At 46.8% G+C, this 23,068-nt stretch overlaps 2 protein-coding genes across 2 annotated transcripts in view; one reads left to right on the forward strand and one right to left on the reverse strand.

Moving 5' to 3' along the window:
* Positions 1-872: 872 nt before the first annotated feature.
* Positions 873-2,296, reverse strand: CEP43 (centrosomal protein 43). Its single transcript, XM_077289997.1, has one exon. The coding sequence runs from the start codon at positions 2,157-2,159 to the stop codon at positions 1,110-1,112; it is 1,050 nt and encodes a 349-aa protein (XP_077146112.1). The 5' UTR covers positions 2,160-2,296; the 3' UTR covers positions 873-1,109.
* A 101-nt stretch (positions 2,297-2,397) lies between these two features.
* The window catches only part of RAB23 (RAB23, member RAS oncogene family), a 79,075-nt gene continuing 58,404 nt past the window's right edge, over positions 2,398-23,068 (forward strand). The window contains exons 1-2 of the mRNA XM_077289998.1: positions 2,398-2,555; positions 20,350-20,544. Coding sequence (XP_077146113.1) covers positions 20,390-20,544 — 155 coding nt within the window. The 5' untranslated portion in view covers positions 2,398-2,555; positions 20,350-20,389. The remainder of the gene's footprint in view (positions 2,556-20,349; positions 20,545-23,068) is intronic.

The following is a 23,068-nucleotide window of genomic DNA, read 5'->3' on the forward strand; positions in this document are numbered from 1 at the left end:
CTTAACTGCACAGAATGATACCAGGAATATTCAGATAAAAAGCAACAACTACAGAAGGTAACAGCGCAACAAATTATAAAGATTTTTTAACAAGGGATAAATTGCAAAAAGCTTTTCCTTAACAAGCACTTTGCAGTTTTACCCCTTTTGAACCTGAGTAAACCCCTTTAATGTAGCAATTTCGTTAGTTATCCCTTATTAATTATAATTCTACATCAGTGTTCCCCAATTCCAGTCCACAATAGCCACCAACAGGTCAGGATTTCCTTGGCATTGTCCAGGTGATAATTGCATCATCGGTGCAATTCAGGAAATCCTGAAAACGACCGGTTGGTGGCTGTTGGGACCTGGAGATGGGGGAACCCTGCTCCACATTATCACATACAGAAGGAGTTTTTATTTTATATCTTGACCAAGATGACACGTTATCAGGCTGCTGTAATGAAGCAGCCACGTGGAACCTGATATCGTGTCTGGTCACCTATTCTGGAGAACATCCCCAGCCATGAGGCGGCAGCTGATATCCTCAGGTGCTCAGACGCACCTTGATTTTACTTTCCTTTGCACCCTAAAGGATTTCCCCGATGGTCTTATGCGATTTTATTTTCCTATAGTTTTTGCTACCTTTATTTTATATATTTTGTCGTCTAGGTTACCAGCCACCTCTGCGGGCTCAAGTTCAGAGCAGCGGTGCAATCCACCCACTGATCTGAACCGACGACTTTCAGGAGACCAGAAAGCATTGCATGCCTGAAACTACACCTGGAGAAAGCGCCATTACATAGAAGCAAGTGTTCCTTCCCAGTGCCAGGGAGGCAGAACCCTCCTATCATGGCACTAATGCTTGATGCAACTGACAACCAATGCCGCCAGAAACTTGTAAAATATTTTATTTTTACCCCCAAGTCTCTATAGCAAAAATATTGTGTGTGCCGATGCTGCACACTGATATTGATGGGCAGCCATGGAGTGGCCGGGCAGAGGGCAGTAATCCTGCATTAGTAGTTCTGTAACATGTGGCCACTACTCCCACCCCAGAGCCGGCAGCTTCTCTCCTCCGAACGGTGATGCCCAAAACCTGGCTGGATGGCATGCCCAATAAGGCGGCATCAAGAGATGTCCTCCAGGTAGTCGGCCACATCGCTGAGGTGGGAGATGGAGTTGTCCAGCGTGAGCTCCTCCAGCTTGTGGTCACTAGCCGTCAGCTCGTCCACAGACAGCTCCTCCTCCAGGTCCTCGCCGATACTGGCCTCGCTCCTCTGGCTGCTGCTGTGGAAGTCATCCATGTAGTCGTCCTCCTGAGCCGCCCCGATCTCCAGAGAGGCCATCTTCTCGGAGGCGGACCTCAGCGAGCCGTCTCTGTCCTGGTCCCTGCCCTTAGGTGACCCGGAGAGGGAGGGTGAGGCTCCGGGGTGGACCTCCTCCTTCCAGCCATAGCTCCTCTCAGGCTTGGGGAAGGGGTCATCGAAGAACGAGTCTCCTTCCAGGTCGTCCTCCTCCTGGTCCGGCTGCGGGCTGCTGCTCTTGTAGTCGCCGACTACCACACTCCTGCACTGCAGGAAGAGCCCCCGGTACACGGCCAGGAAGCGCTGCTCGTCTACGGCGCCCCCCGCCAGCTGCTCGGTGATGTAGGCGTCCAGCATGCCCCGGTGGAAGTGGGGACACAGCTCCAGCAGCAGCGCCCGCAGCTCCGCCTCCCCGACCTCCCCGGTGCCCGCCCGCTGCCGGTACGTGGCCCGGGCCTGCTCAGTGCGCCCCGGGGGCAGCTCCCGCGGGGCCGCCGCCTCTCTCTGGCGGAGCAGCTCCAGCAGCAGCGGCGCCTCCGACCCCGCCAGCCCCAGGTCCCGGGCGGCGGACGCGCGCTGGTCGGGGGGCGCGCTGGGCAGGCAGGCCTCCGGCTGCAGCACGGCCAGGGTGAAGTCCAGGTGGAAGTGCTGCAGGAAGTCGGTGAGCAGGCAGGCGAGCAGGCGGCCATCGCTGGTGGCCAGGAACTGCCGCAGCCTCTCGTTCACAAGCGCCGGCTTACTCTCCTCCTGCTCCTCCAGCGCCAGGAACACGGACGCCCGCAGCTCGGCCTTGATCCGGTTCAGGACGCCGTTATTCTCCAGCGTGTGGATCAGCAGATCCCGGAGCTCCGTGTCCTCCTCCGCCGCAGACATCTCGGAGCGGCTCCGGTCAGGGCTGTACTGCGGATTGCCGAGCTCATCGAGCGCAGATGTCACGACGTGCCGGCAGCCAGCCAATCACACTGCACGACGCTGCTAGGGGGCGCTAGTGACGTCAGGGAAGCGCCAGGTTTGAGCGCCAAGTAATCACGGCCTCGTTGCAACTGTTTCTGTCCACTGGTAACCAAGCAACGTTTAGCCCCGCCCTTCCAGGCAGTATGTGCAGCTGTCAGATGCAGAGAAAAAAGTCGATCAGCTCGTCGGCTCAGCTGCTCTGGCCTTATGGTCTGTGTCTCCAAGCTCAGCCCTCCCCGCGTTCCCCGGGCGCCTGGCAACCGAGCGGCGCAGAGCGTGGCAGGAAGACTCCGGGACTGGGCGGCCAGGAGCTGGGTAGGAGCCGGGGATGGGCGCGGTTCTCTGGTCCGGTGCGGTGTCCGGTTATGTTGGCGTGGCCGCATCACTTAGTGTCCTAACCCTGTGTGATGGCAGGAGCTGCCCGCGCCGCCGGCCTGTGCTCTGCTGGGGGTCCCTGCCCTGTGTGCTGCCGGTGGGGTTACACGGGGCACAGTGCAGCAACCGGGGGGAGACCACCTACATGCCTCCGTCCGGGGACCGATGATCGTGGGGTCTGTCATATCTCGGGGGGTCCCTGCCGTGTGTGCTGCCGGTAGGGTTACACGGGGCACAGTGCAGCAACCGGGGGGAGACCACCTACATGCCTCCGTCCGGGGACCGATGATCGTGGGGTCTGTCATATCTCGGGGGGTCCCTGCCCTGTGTGCTGCCGGTGGGGTTACACGGGGCACAGTGCAGCAACCGGGGGGAGACCACCTACATGCCTCCGTCCGGGGACCGATGATCGTGGGGTCTGTCATATCTCGGGGGGTCCCTGCCGTGTGTGCTGCCGGTAGAGTTACACGGGGCACAGTGCAGCAACCGGGGGGAGACCACCTACATGCCTCCGTCCGGGGACCGCTGATCGTGGGGTCTGTCATATCTCGGGGGGTCCCTGCCGTGTGTGCTGCCGGTAGGGTTACACGGGGCACAGTGCAGCAACCGGGGGGAGACCACCTACATGCCTCCGTCCGGGGACCGATGATCGTGGGGTCTGTCATATCTCGGGGGTCCCTGCCCTGTGTGCTGCCAGATAGGGTTACACAGGGCACAGTGCAGCAGCGGGGGGAGACCACCTACATGCCTCAGTCCGGGGGGGTCTGTCATATCTCGGGGGGTCCCTGCTGTGTGCTGCCGCCTGCCGGTAGGGTTACACGGGGCACAGTGCAGCACCCGGGGGGGAGACCAGCTACATGCCTCAGTCCGAGGACCGCTGTTCATGGGGTCTGTCATATCTCCGGGGGTCCCTGTATGCTGCCAGATAGGGTTACACGGGGCACAGTGCAGCAGCGGGGGGAGACCAGCTACATGCCTCATTCTGGGGACCGCTGTTCATGGGGTCTGTCATATCTCAGGAGTCCTAAGTGCTGGAATCAGCCCCTTGTGCCTGCGGTAGGGATCTGGTACCTTATATATGTGGGGATGATCGGGGACATAAATGAGAAAATATCAGGCCCCCATAGCACAAGCCCTAATTGTGCCCCTCCCCAATAAAATATTTGTTGGGGTCAGGGAGTAAGCAGTCACACAAGTGCATACATCCCAGCATTTACAGATGAGGAGGGGGAAATGTCCACAGTAATTGTGCCTCTATTGTAGCCCCTTAGTATTCTCACCCACCACAATGTCCCTTTCATGACCCCCCATGAGTTTAATACCCCATAAATGATATACACTGTGTATCCCCCCTCCCCACAGAGTATGACCCCTCCACAGAGAATCCACCCACATACATTGTATTGTGCCAGCCAACCCAATATGCTGTCCCCACACAGTGTGCCGCCCCTAGTTACTTCTCTCCCCCCCTATGATGCCCCCTCCACACTGCCCTCTGTATAATGGCAGAATTAGAAGTTCCCCCCGGCCTTATTTCCCAATGCACTGCTCTGGTGTGTGTACCGAGACTCCCCGCAGCGCGTGGAAGAGGCAGCTGATGGCTGCACTATTCTATACCGCTAGGAGGCAGATACTGTTGCAGTCCTGACGCCGTTCGTCTCCACCACTCCATAACGTCGAGGCCGTGTGGTCTGCCACCATTAGTGGTGTGAAATGCAGTTTTATTTCATCTTTTAACCTTGTGGGTTGAAGGGCCGGGTCCTGTGGCCGGTTTATTTTCACATACGTATTTATTCCCCTTTTGTGGCTTTTGAGGTCATGACAGGAGACCCGCGACCACTGTACATCGACCATGAAACTCTGACATGGGAAACCAGCCTTACTTTACATAGTGTATTAAGGCTATTATTATTATTAACATCGTTAGTCCTTTTGAAATTAAACTCCCCTATATTAATGGGTAACACGGCAACTACAACAACAATTAATCACACATTTTACCTAGTGGTGGGTATCACCCAGGAAAAAAGATGACGTACATTTCTTGTTATATTAAAAATATGATCGTATTTATTAAAAACGTTTAAAATAGAAAGGTGCTACGAAAACGGGGAACCCGATCCAAGGTGTGCATTGCGTGAAGTTAATACATAGAGGCTTTGCAGCGATTCACTATAGCCGCCATTTAAACTCCACAATACAAAAGGGAAGCAACAGGACAGTCTTTGCTGCTTAGCCGAGCACGCTATGTTCAATGTGAAGTCCTATCCTTTCACCTGTGCTATCACATAATGAAAAGCTGGGTGCAAGACCAATATTACCTGCCAATCTGATCCTCTGTGCATATGATGGCGTCCCTCTGCCCGACTGCTCCAAGTGAAATCGAGCCAGCGGCCAGCGCATGTGCACTGTTTGCCCACAGGTCAAAAGCACTCCAAAGTTGTGGAAGGTGAGCATTGCATACTGAAGGTATGGAGTTAAGCCCCCAGTCCATGCCTTCAGTATGCTATGGGGCACCCTCTGCAGCTTTGGAGTGCTTTTGACCTGCTGGCAAACTGTGTGCATGCACTGCCTCACTTTGACTCAGAGCAGTGGTCTACACAGGAGGATGCGCTTTCATCTTGGCCCAATGGGCGTGACGATGCACGGGTTTCCACTGGGATCATCATTAATAATGCAAGCTAGGTGAGTGGGCGCATGTACCAAAATGATTTGTCAATCTAATCCCTCTCTTTCCTCATTGGATCTTTAAACCTGGACACCCCTGTCCTGACACGCCTCCTGAAGAAGCAGAGTGAAACGCGCGTCGGGGCAGAGGGACGCCATCGTATGCATAGCGGCTCACATTGGCAGGATATGGTGGTCTTACAGCAATATTAAAAAAAATTGTCATTATGTGATAGCACAGATCAAAGGATAGGGCTTCAAACCGCACATAGCATGCACGGTTACGCAGCAAAGACTGTCCTGTTGCTTCCCTTTTGTATTGTGGACATTAAATGGCAGATATAGGCTCCTTTCACACATCAGTTTTTTGCCATCAGTCGTAATCTGACAAATTTTGAAAAAAACGGATCCGTCACAGATTGTGAAAAACTGATGCGATGGATCCATTTTTGTGCCGGATCCGACTAGCTGATCTGGCTAATTGGATCCTAAAAAAATCGGAGCATGCTCAGTTTAAAAAAAAACGGAATCCGTCGCCGGATTCCATCATTTGACGGATCCAGCGCCATAGGCTTCCCTTCTAACGGACGGCGACAGATCCGTCACTGTCTGTTTTTTCGACGGACACAAAAAACGTTACTTTGTCCGTTGTCTCCGGCTGCCGGACAGACAATTTTCGAAGGATCCGGCGAACGATGGATGAAACGTAAGGCCAGCCGTCGCTAAGACAGGTCTATGAGAAAAAAACGGATCCTGCAGCATCAGTCGCTGGATCCATTTTTTTCAAAATTCGACGGATTGCGACTGATGGCAAAAAAACTGATGTGTGAAAGGGGCCTTAGTGAATCGCTGCAAAGCCTATATGTATTAACTTCACGCAATGCACACCTTGGATCTGGTTCCATCTTTTCATTTTTTTCTAGCACCTTTCTATTTTAATAGTAATACTAAAAAAAAATATTTTATTATTATAACAGCAAATGGTTTTTTTACCTGGGTGATACCCACCACTAGGTAATATGTGTGATTAATAGTGTATTAAGGCAGAGGCAAAAGGGAGAAAACCCAAATATATATATATATATATATAGAGAGAGAGCATCGTGATTACTCGATAATCCTGCCCCCTGCGCAGTGGCTCCGCCCCCACACATCACCACACATAATCCCGCCCCCCACCATATTACCACACATAATCCCGCCCCTCACCACATTACCACACACAATCCCGCCCCCCACCCCATTACCACACACAATCCCGCCCCCCACCCCATTACCACACACAATCCCGCCCCCCCACCCCATTACCACACACAATCCCGCCCCCCCACCCCATTACCACACACAATCCCGCCCCCCCACCCCATTACCACACACAATCCCGCCCCCCCACCCCATTACCACACACAATCCCGCCCCCCCACCCCATTACCACACACAATCCCGCCCCCCCACCCCATTACCACACACAATCCCGCCCCCCCACCCCATTACCACACACAATCCCCCCACCCCATTACCGCACACAATCCCCCCACCCCATTACCACACACAATCCTGCCCCCACCCCTTTACCACACACAATCTTGCCCCCCACCCCATTACCACACACAATCCCGCCCCTCCACCACATTACCACACATAATCCCGCCCCCCACCACATTATCACACAATCCCGCCCCCCACCACATTACCACACACAATCCCGCCCCCCCACCACATTACCACACAATCCCGCCCCCCCACCACATTACCACACATAATCCCGCCCCCCACCACATTATCACACAATCCCGCCCCCCCACCACATTACCACATAATCCTGCCCCCACCACATTACCACACATAATCCCGCCCCCCACCACAGTCCCACACATAACGCCCCCCCACCACAGTTCCACACATAATCCCGCCCCCACCACATTACCACACACAATCCCGCCCCCCACCACATTACCACACATAATCCCGCCCCCACCACATTACCACACATAATCCCGCCCCCACCACATTACCACACATAATCCCGCCCCCACCACATTACCACACACAATCCTGCCCCCACCACATTACCACACACAATCCCGCCCCCCCACCACATTGCCACACACAATCCGGCCCCCCCACCACATTACCACACATAATCCCACCCCCCACATTACCACACATAATCCCGCCCCCACCACATTACCACACATAATCTTGCCCCCCCACCACATTACCACACAATCCCGCCCCCCCCACCACATTACCACACAATCCCGCCCCCCCACCACATTACCACACATAATCCCGCCCCCCATATTACCACACGAGGCTCCGTCCCCACACATTACCACACGAGGCTCCGTCCCCACACATTACCACACGAGGCTCTGTCCCCACACATTACCATATGAGGCTCTGTCCCCACACATTACCACACGAGGCTCCGTCCCCACACATTACCACACGAGGCTCCGTCCCCACACATTACCACACGAGGCTCCGTCCCCACACATTACCACACGAGGCTCCGTCCCCACACATTACCACACGAGGCTCCGTCCCCACACATTACCACACGAGGCTCCGTCCCCACACATTACCACACGAGGCTCCGTCCCCACACATTACCACACGAGGCTCCGTCCCCACACATTACCACACGAGGCTCCGTCCCCACACATTACCACACGAGGCTCCGTCCCCACACATTACCACACGAGGCTCCGTCCCCACACATTACCACACGAGGCTCCGTCCCCACACATTACCACACGAGGCTCCGTCCCCACACATTACCACACGAGGTTCCGTCCTCACACATTACCACATGAATCCAGTTTGCTTTTGATTTTACACTGTGAGTAAAATGTATTAGTATTATTCTGATTTTTAATTATTATCATTGTTATTAACTTCATCTTAACCCCTTAGTGACAGTGCCAATTTTTTAAAATCTGACCAGTGTCACTTTATGTGGTAATAACTCTGGAACGCTTCAACAAATCCCAGTGATTTTGAGATTGTTTTCCCGTGACACGTTATACTTTATGATAATGGTAAATTTAGGTCGATATGTTTTGTATTTATTTATGAAAAATATCAGAAATATGAGAAAAATGTTAAAAATTGTGCAATTTTCAAACTTTGAAAGATTATCCCTTTAATCCAGATGGTCATACCACAGAACTACATTAATAAATAACATTTCCCTCATGTCGGCTTTACATCAGCACCATTTGTAAAATGTTATTTTATATTGTTAGCATTTTAGGAGGTTTAAAAATGTAGCAGCAATTTTTCATTTTTTCAAGGAAATTTACAAAATTTATTTTTTTAGGGATATATCCTTGTTTGAAGTGCCTTTAGGGGTCCCATATATTGGGAAACACCCAAAAGTTATACCATTTTTAAAACAGTAACCCCTGACATTGAAAACCGCTGTCAGGTAATTTATTAACCCTTCAGGTGCTTTTCAGGAATTAATCCAAATTGGCATGACAGAAATGAAAATGTGTATTTTTACCACCTAAATACCTCTAACTTCTGAACAGATTACTACAGCCGTTAGACTCTAAGGCCGCTATTTGGTCGTGAATTGCCATGGCAAACATCAGGACCACAAAATCATGATCTGAGGGCACCATTTGGGATAAAGAGGGAGAAGCCACACTCTGTTAACCATTGATGCTGCTGTCACTATTGACAGCAGCATCTAAGAGGTTAAACAGATTTGGACGGTGCAAACACTGATCGTGGCTGATGCAGCAAGTTGTCAGCTATAGTGTACAGCCAACAGCTGCTGGATTCCCACCTGTATGGGGAAGGTATTGTCTTATATCTAAGGTCAGTTAAAAGACGTATTGGCGGTCATTAAGGGGTTATGTTGTCATTATTTACTTTAGTTTAATCACTAGCAGCATTAATTAGATAGCAATGAGCGTGCCGAGCGTTAGCTGGCTGGAAACAGCTAATATATATATATATATATATATATATATATATATATATATACATATGTGTGTTTGTACATATCTCAGTACGATACAATATCAGTCGTTATAGAAGATCTAAATCCCAGAAGCCCACAATGTCAGTGTGAAAGTGTGACTTATTTCCTGCGGACCCCACACCTCAGTCAGGAGGGCTATGAAGCAAAGAGCTTTGGCCAATGTCTATGTCCCTGTAGTTTCTGTGCCACCTCTGACCTTACCATGCCGACTGTTGGGTCGCCCTTTCCTCCAGCTGAGATCTGCCCCCTAGAGAGCAGTGATCTACCCCTTAGAGAGCATTGATCTGCCCCCTAGAGAGCATTGATCTGCCCGGGACTCTGTCTTATCTGTAGACACATAACTATGGCAGCAGATTCCTGTTTTGCAGAATTCTGCATTTCCTCCCAGGCACTGCTTCAGATTCCTGTTACTCGGAGCAGATTGGAAATAGTGAATTCTTATGTGTTAACGCCCTGAACATATGTTTCCAACCAAAATATTTTGCTCCTGAAAGTGAAACATCCCAAGAGTCATCCAGGACTGAGCCGTTCAGAAACATTGCTGTGAGCCGTGTACATGGAGGCAGCGCTTGTAATTCGGAGGTTATAGCACCGGAAAGAAAGCCTAAAATAATAGCCGCAGCGCTGACACTAGGGCTTGGCTACGTAGCCGGAGGTCTCGCTGCTCAGTCTGTCGCTCATTATCATTCTTTCTTTTTTGTGATAGAAGTGTGTGTGTGTGTGTGTGTGTGTGTGTGTGTGTGTGTGTGTGTGTGTGTGTGTATATATAAGTGTATTTGTTTTGAATTTTTTTTTTTTAATCAATTTACAAAATGTAAAGTTCATGAACAAAAGAGAAATCAAATCCATATTTAGTGTAACCGTCATTTTCCTTCAAAGCATCAATTCTTCTAGGTAGACTTGCACACAGTTTTTGAAGCGAACTTGGCAGGGTGGTTGTTCCAAAGATCTTAGAGAGCTAGATCTGTAGATATAGGCTTACACAAATCCTTTTGTGTCTTAAGGTAATTTCAGAAAGACTCGATGATGATATCAGGGCTGTGGGGGCCATGTCATCACTTCTAGGAATCCTAGTTTTTTAGGATAGTTCCTTGCCGTAGAGACACAGCCGTATGTTTTGGTCAGTTATCCTGCTGCCGAATACATTTGGAGCCAATCAGACGCCTCCCTGAGGATATTGTATAGTGGATAAGTATTTGCCTGTATTTCTCAGCATTGATAACACCATTAATCCTACCCACCTCAATTTGCTGAAATGCAGCCCCAAAATTGCAAGGAACCTCCACCATGCTTCACTGTACACTGCCTTCTGTTAGTGTAATGCAGATGTTGACTCATGAGTCCACGCACCTGCTGCCATTTTTCTGCTCTCCAGTTCCTATGATTTTGTGCTTAGTTAAGACACTGACAGGTTTCCATGTTGGCATGTTGAAGGTATGGCTTTTTGTTCACAATTCTTCCATGAATACCACTTCTGAACAGAACAGTGGATTGGTGTACCTGGGTCCTGCTGGCAGTTCTGAGCTGGTGACACCGCTGGACAGCTTTCGATTTTGAAAGGAAGTAAGCATGGTGTGCCTTCCATCCGATGCACAAGTTTCCTTGTGTCATTTCTAAGTGTGCGTTCCTCAATTTTGCTCTTTTCTTGTTCAGCTACTTTCCCACATCCGTCCCGCGCCGTCACGCATAATCCGGTGGTGGGACGGATTGCTGGATCCGGCGCAATTAGTGTAAAATCTGATTGCGCTGGATCAGCTTTTCTTCCGGATCCGGGATAAAGATATAATGTAAAAAAAAATAAACTGGGCATTACTGGGACCGGGAGCATCGCGAAGAGCGGGAAGGCTGCGGGGGACACCGAAAGGTGAGAATATCACGATTTTTTTATTTTTGTTTATTTTTTACATTATATCTTTTTACTATTGATGCTGCATAGGCAGAGTAGACCAGAGATAGATGGAAGATGTATATAAATGATTGGCACCGCCATGATACACCGAGCGCCTGCACTTGGTTTGAACAGTCATTCTGTGCTGTCAGTCCCTTTAATAATATATTTGAGTGGGAGTGACTTTCCTCAGAGAAGGCTCTCGGATGGTTTTGTGTTGTCTCTGGAGGTTGGATAGGTTCCAGATTCCAATATGGTTCCTAACTGATAAAACCACTGTATCATTGTATCAGTAGAATTGCTCTTTTATTAGAAAGTTTAGTCGTGGTTTCTATGAAATCTCTTTTGCTTTTAGTATTCTGATTTTTATTTTTTCCACTCCTCACAGTACCTTTGTTAACATAACAGGAATGTACAGGGCAGGAGCCAGACTTTTTTCCATTGCCATGTTTAGTCTAAGCTGTGTGATACTTGTGCTTCATTAAGATGACAGCACAATAATACATGGGCCCGATGCGTCTTTCTGCAGAACAGTATTGTCTAAATACTGAGGGGTGGGGAACCTTCCCTGGCCCCCGGGCTGATTCCTGGGGACCACAGTTCTTGGGCCGGCAGCTGTGTTTTGAGGGCCGTTGGCCTCTTAATTTCTTCTTTCGCTGTGAGCACACACAGTGTTCGCTACTGAGATCTGAGTCGCGTGCAATGAAGGATTACATCCAGACCTCAGCGTCAGGACGTACTTTGTTGATGGAGTGAGCGCGCAATTTTTACAGCCCCCCAAAGGGTGGTATAAACATCCAAATGGCCATTGGAAGGAAATTGTTCCCCACTGTTGGCTAAAAGTAACATTTCATTTCAGCCGAGCTCAATTTCTTCCAGATCTTTTATTTTCTCCCCTATGCGCATATAATGCAAGGTCTATTATGTCTTCTTGTATCATACAATCTAAACTAGTATATTTTAATGTTATCACGAAACCTATCTCCAAACTAGGGCAAAGTGACAGTGGAGTAATTGTCTATAGCAATTGATCATGTTCTAAGCACTCTTTTATTAATAATAATAATGATAATAATATTCAGAATGAAAGCATCAGCCTGACTAGATGTGTTGGACAGCTTTTACATAGGGCCTTATTAGGGTGCCAAAGAAATGCATGGTAAAAATTAAGCAGCACGTTTATGAAGGTCTTACCTCCCTAATTTTGTTCCTTTTTGGTCATAGATATTTTATAATTTTCCTTTTTTAAGATTAGTTATCATTTACTGGTTGCTCAATGGCGCATCATATTTCAGTTTTAAATGTTTGTTTAGTATTTTTCCCGCGTTATGTATGGTTGTTATGCCGTTTACCGATAAGATTAATTATATTTACGCGAAAAACTGAACTGACTGCTACTAAGTACTGATACATGTACCATGTACATAATTGTGTAATGCATATTTTACTGTAATAGAATGCTTACTGCCATTCTATGTTTTTTGAATTATAAATAGTGTATCCAGTTAAAGATATGTTGACAAACTGAGTGGTTATTGTGTGAACAATATCGTGGAAAATGAGAAACATGGAATTAATCACATGCCTTGAGCAAGTGGTAAATCTAAATTTAATGTCAACATATTTTACATGGTAAATCCTTATGCCAAAAGGAACAAATCTGAGGGGTAAGACTTGGCACCCACGTCCTTATACAGTGCCATGTTAAAATTACTGTTATTGTGAACAGTTAAGTAAGCTGAATATTTTCATCTTTTACATTTTAAAAATTACAAAAAGGAAAATGGGCCGATGCAAAAGGTTTGGGCACCCTTGGAGATTTGTGTCCACAGATAACTTTGACCAAGGTTTCAGACCTTAATTAGCCTGTTAGGGTTATGGTTTGTTCACTATCATCGTTAGGAAAAGTCAGGGGATGCACATTTTTATAATAACCCAGCTTCCTATAACCTTGTGCCAAAAAAACAGCAGCCATGGATTCTTCTAAGCATCTGCCTAGCAATCTGTAAATGAGAAGTGTGGAGGCCCAAAAAGCAAGAGAAGGCTATAAGAAGATAGCAAAGCATTTTCAAGTTGCCCTTTCCTCCATTCGAAATGTAATTAAAGGGAACCTGTCACCCCCAAAATCGATGGTGAGGCAAGCTCACCGTCATCAGGGGCTTATCTACAGCATTCTGTAATGCTGTAGATAAGCCACCGATGTTACCTGAAAGAAAAGAAAAAGACATTAGATTATACTCACCCAGGGGCGGTCCCGCTCCGATGGGCGTCTCAGGTCCGGTACAGCGCCTCCCATCTTCATTCCATGACGTCCTCTTCTGGTCTTCACGCCGCGGCTCTGGCGCAGGCGTACTTTGTCCACCCTGTTGAGGGCAGAGCAAAGTACTGCAGTGCGGAGGCGCCGGAAAGGTCAGAGAGGCCCGGCGCCTGCGCACTACAGTACTTTGCTCTGCCCTCAACAGGGCAGACAAAGTACGCCTGCGCAGGAGCCGCGGCGTGAAGACCAGAAGAGGATGTCATGGAATGAAGATAGGAGCGGACCTAAGACACCCATTGGACCGGACCGCAGCAGGACCGCCCCTGGGTGAGTATAATATAATCTCTTTTTCTCCTCTTTCAGGTAACATCTGGGGCTTATCTACAGCATTACAGAATGCTGTAGATAAGCCCCTGATTACGGTGGGCTTAGCTCACCATCGATTTTGGGGATGACAGGTTCCCTTTAAGAAATGGCAGTTAACCGAAACAGTGGAGGGTCAAGATAAGGACTGGAAGATCAAGCAAAATTTCAGTGAGAGCTGCTCGTAGGATCGCTAGAGAGGCAAATCAGAACCCCCGCTTGACTGCAAAAGATCTTCAGAAAGATTTAGCAGACTCTAGAGTTGTGGTACATTGTTTTTCTGTTCAGAGACACCTGCACAAATATGGCCTTCATGAATGAGTCATTAGAAAACCTATGCCCTCACTATAAAATTCAGCATCAGAAGCATGCAAAAGAACATCTAAACAAGCCTGATGTATTTTGGAAAGTCCTGTGGACCAGTTGATGTTAAAATAGAAGTCTTTGTCCCCAATGATCAAAGGTATGTGTGAAGATAAAGAGGGCACAGAATTTCAGGAAAATAACATCTCGCCAACCATTAAGCATGTGGGTCGATCAATCATGCTTTGGGGTTGTGTTGCAGGCACAGTCAATGACATGGGTGGGGGGGAACATTTAATGGGTAGAGGGAAGAATGGATTAAATTTCAGCAAATTCTTGATGCAAACATAACACTATCTGTATAAAAAAACTGAAATTGAAAAAGATGGCTTCTACAAATGGATAATGATCCTATTCAAATGTCAAAATCCACAATAGACTACCTCAAAAGGCGCAAGCGAAGGTTTTACAATGGCCCTCACAGTCCCATGTTCTATTCATTGAAAATCTGTGCCTAGATCTCAAAAAAGCAGTGCATGCAAAAAGACCCAGGAATCTGATGGAACTGGAGGAAAGTATGAAAATCTCTCAAACAAGGATTGAAAGATAGGGGGGCGTGGCTATGTAGCTGAGGAGAGAGGACGCATTGCGAGAGAGCTCCTGGAATCCTGAACATTTCTTACCGGAAAAATAGAGGATGTACATACCGAAGTGGGACGCCTTCGGCAGGATATGCAGGCTATGAAAGGGCGTATTACGGAGGTGGAGACAAGGGTATCCTATGTAGACGATACCATTACGCCCATGGAAGCCAAGTTGACAAAAGTAGCTGGCTCTATAAACGCCTGGAAACAAAAAGCAGATGACCTAGAGAATAGACTACGCCGAAATAATATCCGAATTATTGGTCTACCGGACTGCTCAGAGGGTCAACAACCTGAGAAATTTTTTAGAGAGCTTGCTTAAATCTTCTCTGGGAGATGAATTCTCTTCAACGTTTGCTGTGGAAAGAGCTCACCGAGTTCCCACAAAACCTCTCCCTCCTGGGGCCCCACCTAGACCTTTCCTGGCACGTATCCTTAATTGCAAAGATAGAGATGTCATTCTACGATTGGCGCAGCAAAAAAAGCCACATTAAATTCAACAATTCTACAATCTCGAATTTTTTATTTATTTTTTTTCCGGACTTCTCTATGGCGTTTCAGAAACAGCGGGCTAGGTTCATGGAGATCAAGAAACGACTCGGAGACCAGAACGTTATATGCTCAATGATCTATCCAGCTCGATGTTCACGAGGGCTCTTCTATATTTTTCACGGAGGCAGCTGAATGGCTACGATCTCATGGGGTGTCAAGAGCAAAGGAATCCTAAAATGCATCCAGTCATGTAAAAGTCTTCTAATACTTTAATATGCAGAGCTCTCTCTGGGGGCGTCCAGATTACCAACAATACCGGATGCTGAATCCAGCGAGGGTATCCCCTTACTTCTTTGATAATAGGAGCACAGGACGTTGCACCTATATTGTTTGGTTCTTGTTCCATTTATTTTTTTTATGTTGGTTCTATCTGTTATCTATATAGAAACTGCCGCCAACAGCATTCTCATTTTCTGTGTGTTATCTTTGATCTTTACCTGAGTAATAATGTACACCATATCTTGATGAGTAAGCATGGGATCTGAATTAGTATGCATGACCTGGAATGTCCGAGGTATTAAATCCTTCCCCCCCCCCCCCGCCCCCCTCCGGAAGAAAATTTAAGGTATTTTCACAGATTAGACACTATCGCCCCCACATTGTGGCCTTGGTGGAGACGCACCTGACCAGAGATACGGCCCGATGCGTGCAGAAACCATGGGTACAATGGTATATTCACGCGTTCCATACTAGCTATTCGAGGGGGGTGTCATTGCTGGTACATAGAGATGCTAGATGGGAGGCCCGTAGGGACCCTGAGGGTCGTTTTGTTTTTGCATATGCACTAATTAATTCTCGTGAATATGTAATTTTATGTGTCTACAACCCTCACCCGGCTAACACATCAATTCTCCGGATGGCAATGAGCTTTGCCTTAAACTATCCAGATGCACAAGTTATTTGTATGGGAAATTTTAATTTAGTCATGGATAATTGTCTTGATAGATTGAGATTGGGTGATGGAGGGTCAGAGGAGCCCCCCTCTTCAGCTCCAACTCAGTTGGCATTGTTTATGGAGGGCAGTGGATGGTTGGATATGTGGTGGATGCGTCACCCTGGAATGAAAGGATACACCTGCCACTCGTCCACTAGGCAGTCCCTGTCCCGCATAGATTATATATTTGGATCTGGTGGATTGGCAATGTGGGTAGATAGTGTGGAACATGGCAATAGAGGGGTATCGGATCACAGTCCGATTATACTTAAACTGAAATATGGGCAACCGAATAATAGTATGGTCTGGAAGCTGAACCCCTGTTGGCTGAAATTAATAGATTCTAATGATAGAACAGTAGATCAGCTGAACTGTTTCATTTCGTCCCACCCTCAAAATGTTAATTTATTCTGGGACGCCCTTAAGGCGTATTTAAGGGGATGTTTATCTTCCACAATTTCTTATATAAAGAGGGTGACCTCGAAAGAGGATGCTGAGATGGAACGGAGATTGAAAGATGCAGAGGCTGCATACATATCTAACCAAACTAATGGTAATAGAATCGAGTGGCTGACCTCACAAAGGCTATATACCCAACATATAGATACCAAGTCTAAGCGTAAACTGTTCTTCACACGTCAATCATATTTTGAACTGGGAAATCAAGCTAGTAAATTTTTGGCCTTTCTGGTGCGTCAACATAATACATCCAATACAATATTACAGATTCGTGCACCAAACGGCTTCTTGGTATCCACGACCGAAGAAATACTCCACTGTTTTTATGACTATTATAAATCGTTGTATAAGTCCAAAAGCGGCCTCAATATTTTAGAATGTTTAGATTATCAGATATAACATTTCCCACATTGAGTCCCACCCAGCGGGCCTTTATGGATGTTGAGTTTACATTGGAGGAGATAGAATATGCAATGATGGACATGGCCTCTGGGAAGGCTCCTGGACCGGATGGACTTCCCATTGAGTTATATAAGCGATATCGGGATATACTAGCGCCACTCTTATTGAAGGTATTTTGGGGTATATGGGAGGGAGGATGTATGCCTGAAACTTTTTGAGGCAAATATTATCATACTTAAAAAGGAGGGGAAGGACCCTTTAGACTGCGGATCTTATCGCCCCATATTTCTGGTCAATGTAGACTATAAAATCTTCACTAAAGTCCTGGCCATTAGACTGAATTTAATTATATTGGATCTTATCCACCCAGGCAAAACTGGCTTCATGCCCGGTAAGAGCACCTCCATTAATATCAGGCGAGTCCAGTCGAGAATTCAATATAGTTCTTTAGTATCAGACAATAAATGGGCATTAGCATCACTGGACGCGGCCAAAGCCTTTGATCCTCTTGAGTGGCCCTTTCTGTCAGCATGCTTACAGAGATATGGTTTTGGGGATAAATTTTTGAAATGGATCAATATACTATACATGAAACCTAAAGCCCGCATAGTTGTAAATAACTCCATTTCTGAGTCCTTGCCATTACATAGGGGACCCGTCAGGGGTGCCCCCTCTTTCCAGCTCTTTTTTCTCTTGCGATAGAGGCATTGGCAATACGTATAAGATCTTCCCCTGACGTTAAGGGTATAGATATAGCGGGTCGTGAGGATACCATCGGTTTATATGCTGACGACATGGTGATATTCATGGACAGGGTGGAGGAAACATTGTCACTGGTAATTACCACTATAGATAAATTCAGTAAATACTCTGGTCTATATATAAACTCGGACAAATCTGCTCTGTTGCCTCTCTCTCGTACCCCAATGCCAGGCCTCGAAACTCTCTCCTCGTTACCTATTGTATCCCATTTTAAATATTTAGGTATTTGCATGTCCCAATACAGCAACTCTGACTTACAACTTAATATTTATCCATTGTTAGAATTAGTCAAATCTAAATTTGCGTCTTGGAGCAAGCTTCCATTGTCGGTTGCGGGCCGTATCAACCTAATTAAAATGATGCTCCTCCCTAAGCTTAGTTATTGCCTTCAACATAGCGCAGTACCGGTACCTAAATCCCTCTTTACAAACCTAAACTCCCAAATTACTTCCTTTTATATGGGGAAAACTAGACCCAAACTTAGTCTGTCTGCTTTACAGAGACCTAAACGGGGGTGGAGCGGCACTGCCGGATTTTTCTGTGTACTACCCGGCCGGACAGGCTAGAGCATTAAGTACATGGATTCCTAATAATTATCTCCCTAATTCTGAACATCATTTGCTTCACTCTGCCCGAGTTGAGTGTCCATTGGGCTTCCTGGAATTAGAAAAGATTAATGTCCCTCGTTTACTGCCTATGCTTCGACTGGCACGGGCAGTTTGGAGACAAATTAAAAAAGTTGTTGGATTTAAAGATATTATAGCCGAAATGCCCCTATGGAAAAATAATTATTTCCCAGTGATGTTGAGCCACCCGTCCACAGATTTTTGGATTTTACATGGTGTTTCCTCGGTGGGTGATCTACATGACCGGCGGGGGACCTTTGTGTCCTTTGAACAATTACAGACTAAATACGGTATCCCGAGATCCCAATTTTTTTGCTTCCTACAACTAAGATCACCGTGTCTGCGAATTGAGATACTGATTTGGCTTTTATCCTAAGTCATATTGCACGACTCGTTAAAGGGTTGATTGTGACTACTTCCAACAGGAAGTCCTGTTTTCTCAGAAGAGGCAATTTGCATATACAACTAAGATCAGCTTTCCAGTCGTATGTGAGGGGTGTGGGTGCTGGTTGAACCATCTCGTCTCTACCTCTGATAGGAATCCTTAATTTGCAGGGTCCCCAGGGTCTTATCTCTTCTCTGTATACCTATATGCTGTCTGTAGGGACTGGGTCTGCTATAAGATCTATCAGGGGGAAATGGGAGGGACTTATCCCTGACGTGCAAGAAGAGGAATGGGAAGAGATTCTAGAATCCCCACTCAGGGTGTCCCATCGATCAATAACAGAATGACCCAGCTATATATAATATATCTATCCTATTTGACTCCGGTCCAACTTTTTAGGATGGGTCAAATTCAATCATCAGAGTGTTTGCGTTGTCATTCATCAGACGCAGATTTTATCCACATGATGTGGAAATGCCCCATCATCCTTCAATACTGGAAAGAGGTGACTTCATTACTAACGTCGCTGTTGTCAACTCCTGTTCCTCCTGAGCCACTAATCTGTTTGTTTGGGATATGGGATGAGGAGACTTGGGATCATTATGTCTGGATTTTTCTACGGGAGACACTTTATGGCACGGAAGGTACTGGCACTACGATGGATGGGGGGCTCATGTCCTTCCCTCAGAGCCTGGATTTAATTGGTGAACTCCCATACGAACGTACATTATAGCAGAATAGAGGATGTCCAGGAACATTTGATAAAATCTGGAACAGGTGGAATTCCTCTCACCTTACTCTATAAATTCATAGTTAATTGGCATCAGTGTAAAGAGTCAGATCTATCAAGATGTTGCACAAAGGAAAATACAATGCTTAATATCAAGCGGCGGAATGGTAGTTATTATAGATATAGTTGTAGCTTAAGAGCTTTAAATTCTCATGGCTCCATGTTTCCGTTTACATGGTTCACATGAAGTAAATTATTTCATATACACAAATTGTCTTTTGGAAATCTCATAGAATAGACTGTAAATACCGTCTTGGATATAGCTAACCATGCACGTTCTGCTTTATTCTCAATAATGCATATAATGTGCATGTTCTATATTGTATGTAACAATAATGAGCACAAATGTGTATATTGTATACTTTCATTTTGTGGTTAATAAACTAATTTAAAAAAAGGATTGAAAGATTCATGGATGGCTACAAAAAGCTGTGATACTTGCAAAAGGGGGTGCTACTCGGTACTAGCCATACAGGGAGCCCAAACTTTTGCATCGGTCCATTTTCTTTTTTGTAATTCGAAAATGTAAGACTTTTTGCCTAAAACAGAAAGTAAATGTGTAATTTTGACTTTCACATTGCCACTGTGTCTGTGGGTTTCCAACACTGTATTAGTGTAGTTTTATTAATTTCTTTTACAATCTCTTCAGTTTGTCTCTTGTGATACGATGGTGTAAACTTTTCTATCTTCTTTATGTGCCTCCAGGCTAAAGTCAGTCAAAAGTGGTGACCGTCAAACCTTCAAGATGTTGGAAGAGGATATGGAGGTGGCCATTAAGGTGGTGGTGGTTGGGAATGGTGCCGTTGGTAAATCAAGTATGATTCAGAGGTACTGCAAGGGAATATTCACAAAGGATTATAAGAAAACGATTGGCGTGGACTTCCTAGAAAGGCAAATCCAGTAGGTATTATTTTACCATTTTTTCTGTTTGTTTGCATATCTTAGTAATGTTCTTTGTATCTCACATTTGATTGAGCTGCAATATCTTCAGTGCACACAACTATCATTGTCGCTTGCATAGAAAATAAGTATAGCAGCAGGATGCCTGGGCAACAAACCTCTCCAGTCATCTCCTGGCCATGGTTATGCAGTTGGTGAAGAACAGCTCCATGGAAGAACACTTAATGGTTTGTGTCATCTACGCTGTTAAAGATGTAATTTTTTCCTTTACAAATAAATTCATGGATGGTATTGTGTCTCAGGGCTCTTTTCATCACTGAAATCTATCTCAAACCCGTGTGACAACCCCTTCACTTGATATTGAGCTCCAGAAATTGCTTTTGCCACTTATACTGCTGCTGTGCTAATTTTTTTGTGATGAGGTCTAAAACTGCCATGCACACTGTGTGCCTCACTACTGTCTTGGGGAAAAACACTCTTAAAGGGAGTCTGCCACCCCAAAATCGTAAATGAGCTTCGGCCACCGGCATCAGGGGCTTATCTACAACATTCTGTAATGCTGTAGATAATCCCCTGATGTAACCTGAAAGATGAGAAATAAAGGTTATATTATACTCACCCCGGGGCGGTCCCACTGCAGTCCGATGGGCATTGCGGTCCAGTGCCTCCTATCTTCATACGATGACGTCCTCTTCTTGTCTTCTTGCCGCAGCTCCTGCGCAGGTGTACTTTGTCTGCCCTGTTGAGGGCAGAGCAAAGTACTGCAGTGCGCAGTATAACCTTTTATTTCTCATCTTTCAGGTTACATCGGGGGCTTATCTACAGCATTACAGAATGCCCCTGATGCCGGTGGCCGCAGCTCATATACGATTTTGGGGGTGTCATATTCCCTTTAAGATTGTCTACAAGCGTGTTTTTATACTCCAGCATGCGCGCGTCCCTTTCCAGAGTGAGAAGCGTCTGGAAAAAATTACTCTTGTACCATGGATCTAACAGAGTGGCAGCCCAGTAGTCAGCAGTACTATTTCCAACGCTAAGAATATGGGCATCATGTTGCAGGTAGTGCAGCAAGAAGGTGCTTCCATGAGGTTCATCTCCTGACTGTTGTGCGTCCATCACCTCTTCCTCCTCCAGTTGTTCCTCGGCTCCTGCACTTTCACTAACAGTTTGTCTGGTACCATGAGCCCCCTTCGATTGCTGTAATCCACGCTCCCATGGCACCCACCTGTGCGATGACAGTCTGGAACTTTGAAATATTGTTATCCCTTCTGCATCCTCCTCTGCTTCCACTTCTTCCTCTAGGACCACCACCTCCTCCCACGTACTCTTCATTGTGTGTTCCGGCATGTATATGACCAGAATAGTGATGCTGATGACTGCATCATCAGCGCTAACCATCTTAGTAGCCAATTCTACACTGTGCAGAGGTCCTTTATCTGTGCCCACTCTGCAAGCATAATTTGCACCACGTCTGTACTGCGTTGGCTTAGGCTATGCAAAAGGACATACTGCAACAGGGTTCGTCACTGCTACAACATGTGCAGAGAGGAATTCCACCTTGTCGGAACATTGCAAATCAAACTGTTAACGGGAAGGTCAAAAGACCTCTGTAGCGATTCAAGTCGATGTGGGATGCGATTGTTGGAAGTGAGCACACAGCAGCTGTGCTCTCTGCAGCTGCACATCCAGGCACGGATAGTGGCGGAAAAATTGCTGCACCACCAGATTGAGGAAGTGAGCAATGCAAAGCATGAGTGTGAGGTTGCCCCGGCGTAGGGCCGCCACCAGGTTTGCACCATTATTGCATACAGCCTTCACTGCCTTCGGGTTCAGTGGAGACAGAAATTGCTCTAACTTCGCCTGGATAGCTGTCCACAACTCTTGAGCTGTGTGAATGCGATCCCCCAAGGCATATTAATTTGAACACTGCCTGTTTGCGGTGAGCCATGGCTGTGCAGTACAGAGCCGGGGGATTCTATCTGCACTGTTGGAACATGTGTCTAATTAGGGGAGAGGTTGAAGGTACATGTGGAGGCCCTAGAGGAGATGGAGAAGCCAGAAGCAGTGGAGGAAGTGTTTGAATCCCTAAGGCTTCCGGGACAAAATTCTGTATCTAAGTCTTGTGGAGCAGCCCCTTGACCGCCTGCCCCCAGAGTCACCCAGTGCCCAGTCAGCGAGATGTAATGCCCATGTTTGCTCATCCAGGTGTCACAGATTTGTTAAAGAAGTAATGATGACTGGGCAACCCGTATTTGGGGACTGCGACGGCCATCAACTTTTCGAACAGTCTGTATCCACCCAGGCAGAAAAGCAGCATTTCCATGGCCAACAGATTGAACTCCACCATGTCCAATATATTAGCTTTGGCATGTGTAAGAAGAAACATTATTTTACGTGACCACAGCTGTAGGACCGAGGGCTGGCTTATGTGCTGAGAGATAGTGAAGTAGGGTGAACAGGACAATCTTCTGGACTGTGAGTGAGGTGCAGGCGGAGATGTTATGGTGGATTGAGAAAGATGTGT

The sequence above is a fragment of the Ranitomeya variabilis genome, chromosome 2 (genome assembly GCF_051348905.1).
Source record: "Ranitomeya variabilis isolate aRanVar5 chromosome 2, aRanVar5.hap1, whole genome shotgun sequence".
NCBI lineage: Eukaryota > Metazoa > Chordata > Amphibia > Anura > Dendrobatidae > Ranitomeya > Ranitomeya variabilis.

Bases quoted from the DNA above. Each gene is read 5' to 3' on its own strand.
- CEP43 (XM_077289997.1), bottom strand. From the start codon at position 2,159: ATGTCTGCGGCGGAGGAGGACACGGAGCTCCGGGATCTGCTGATCCAC.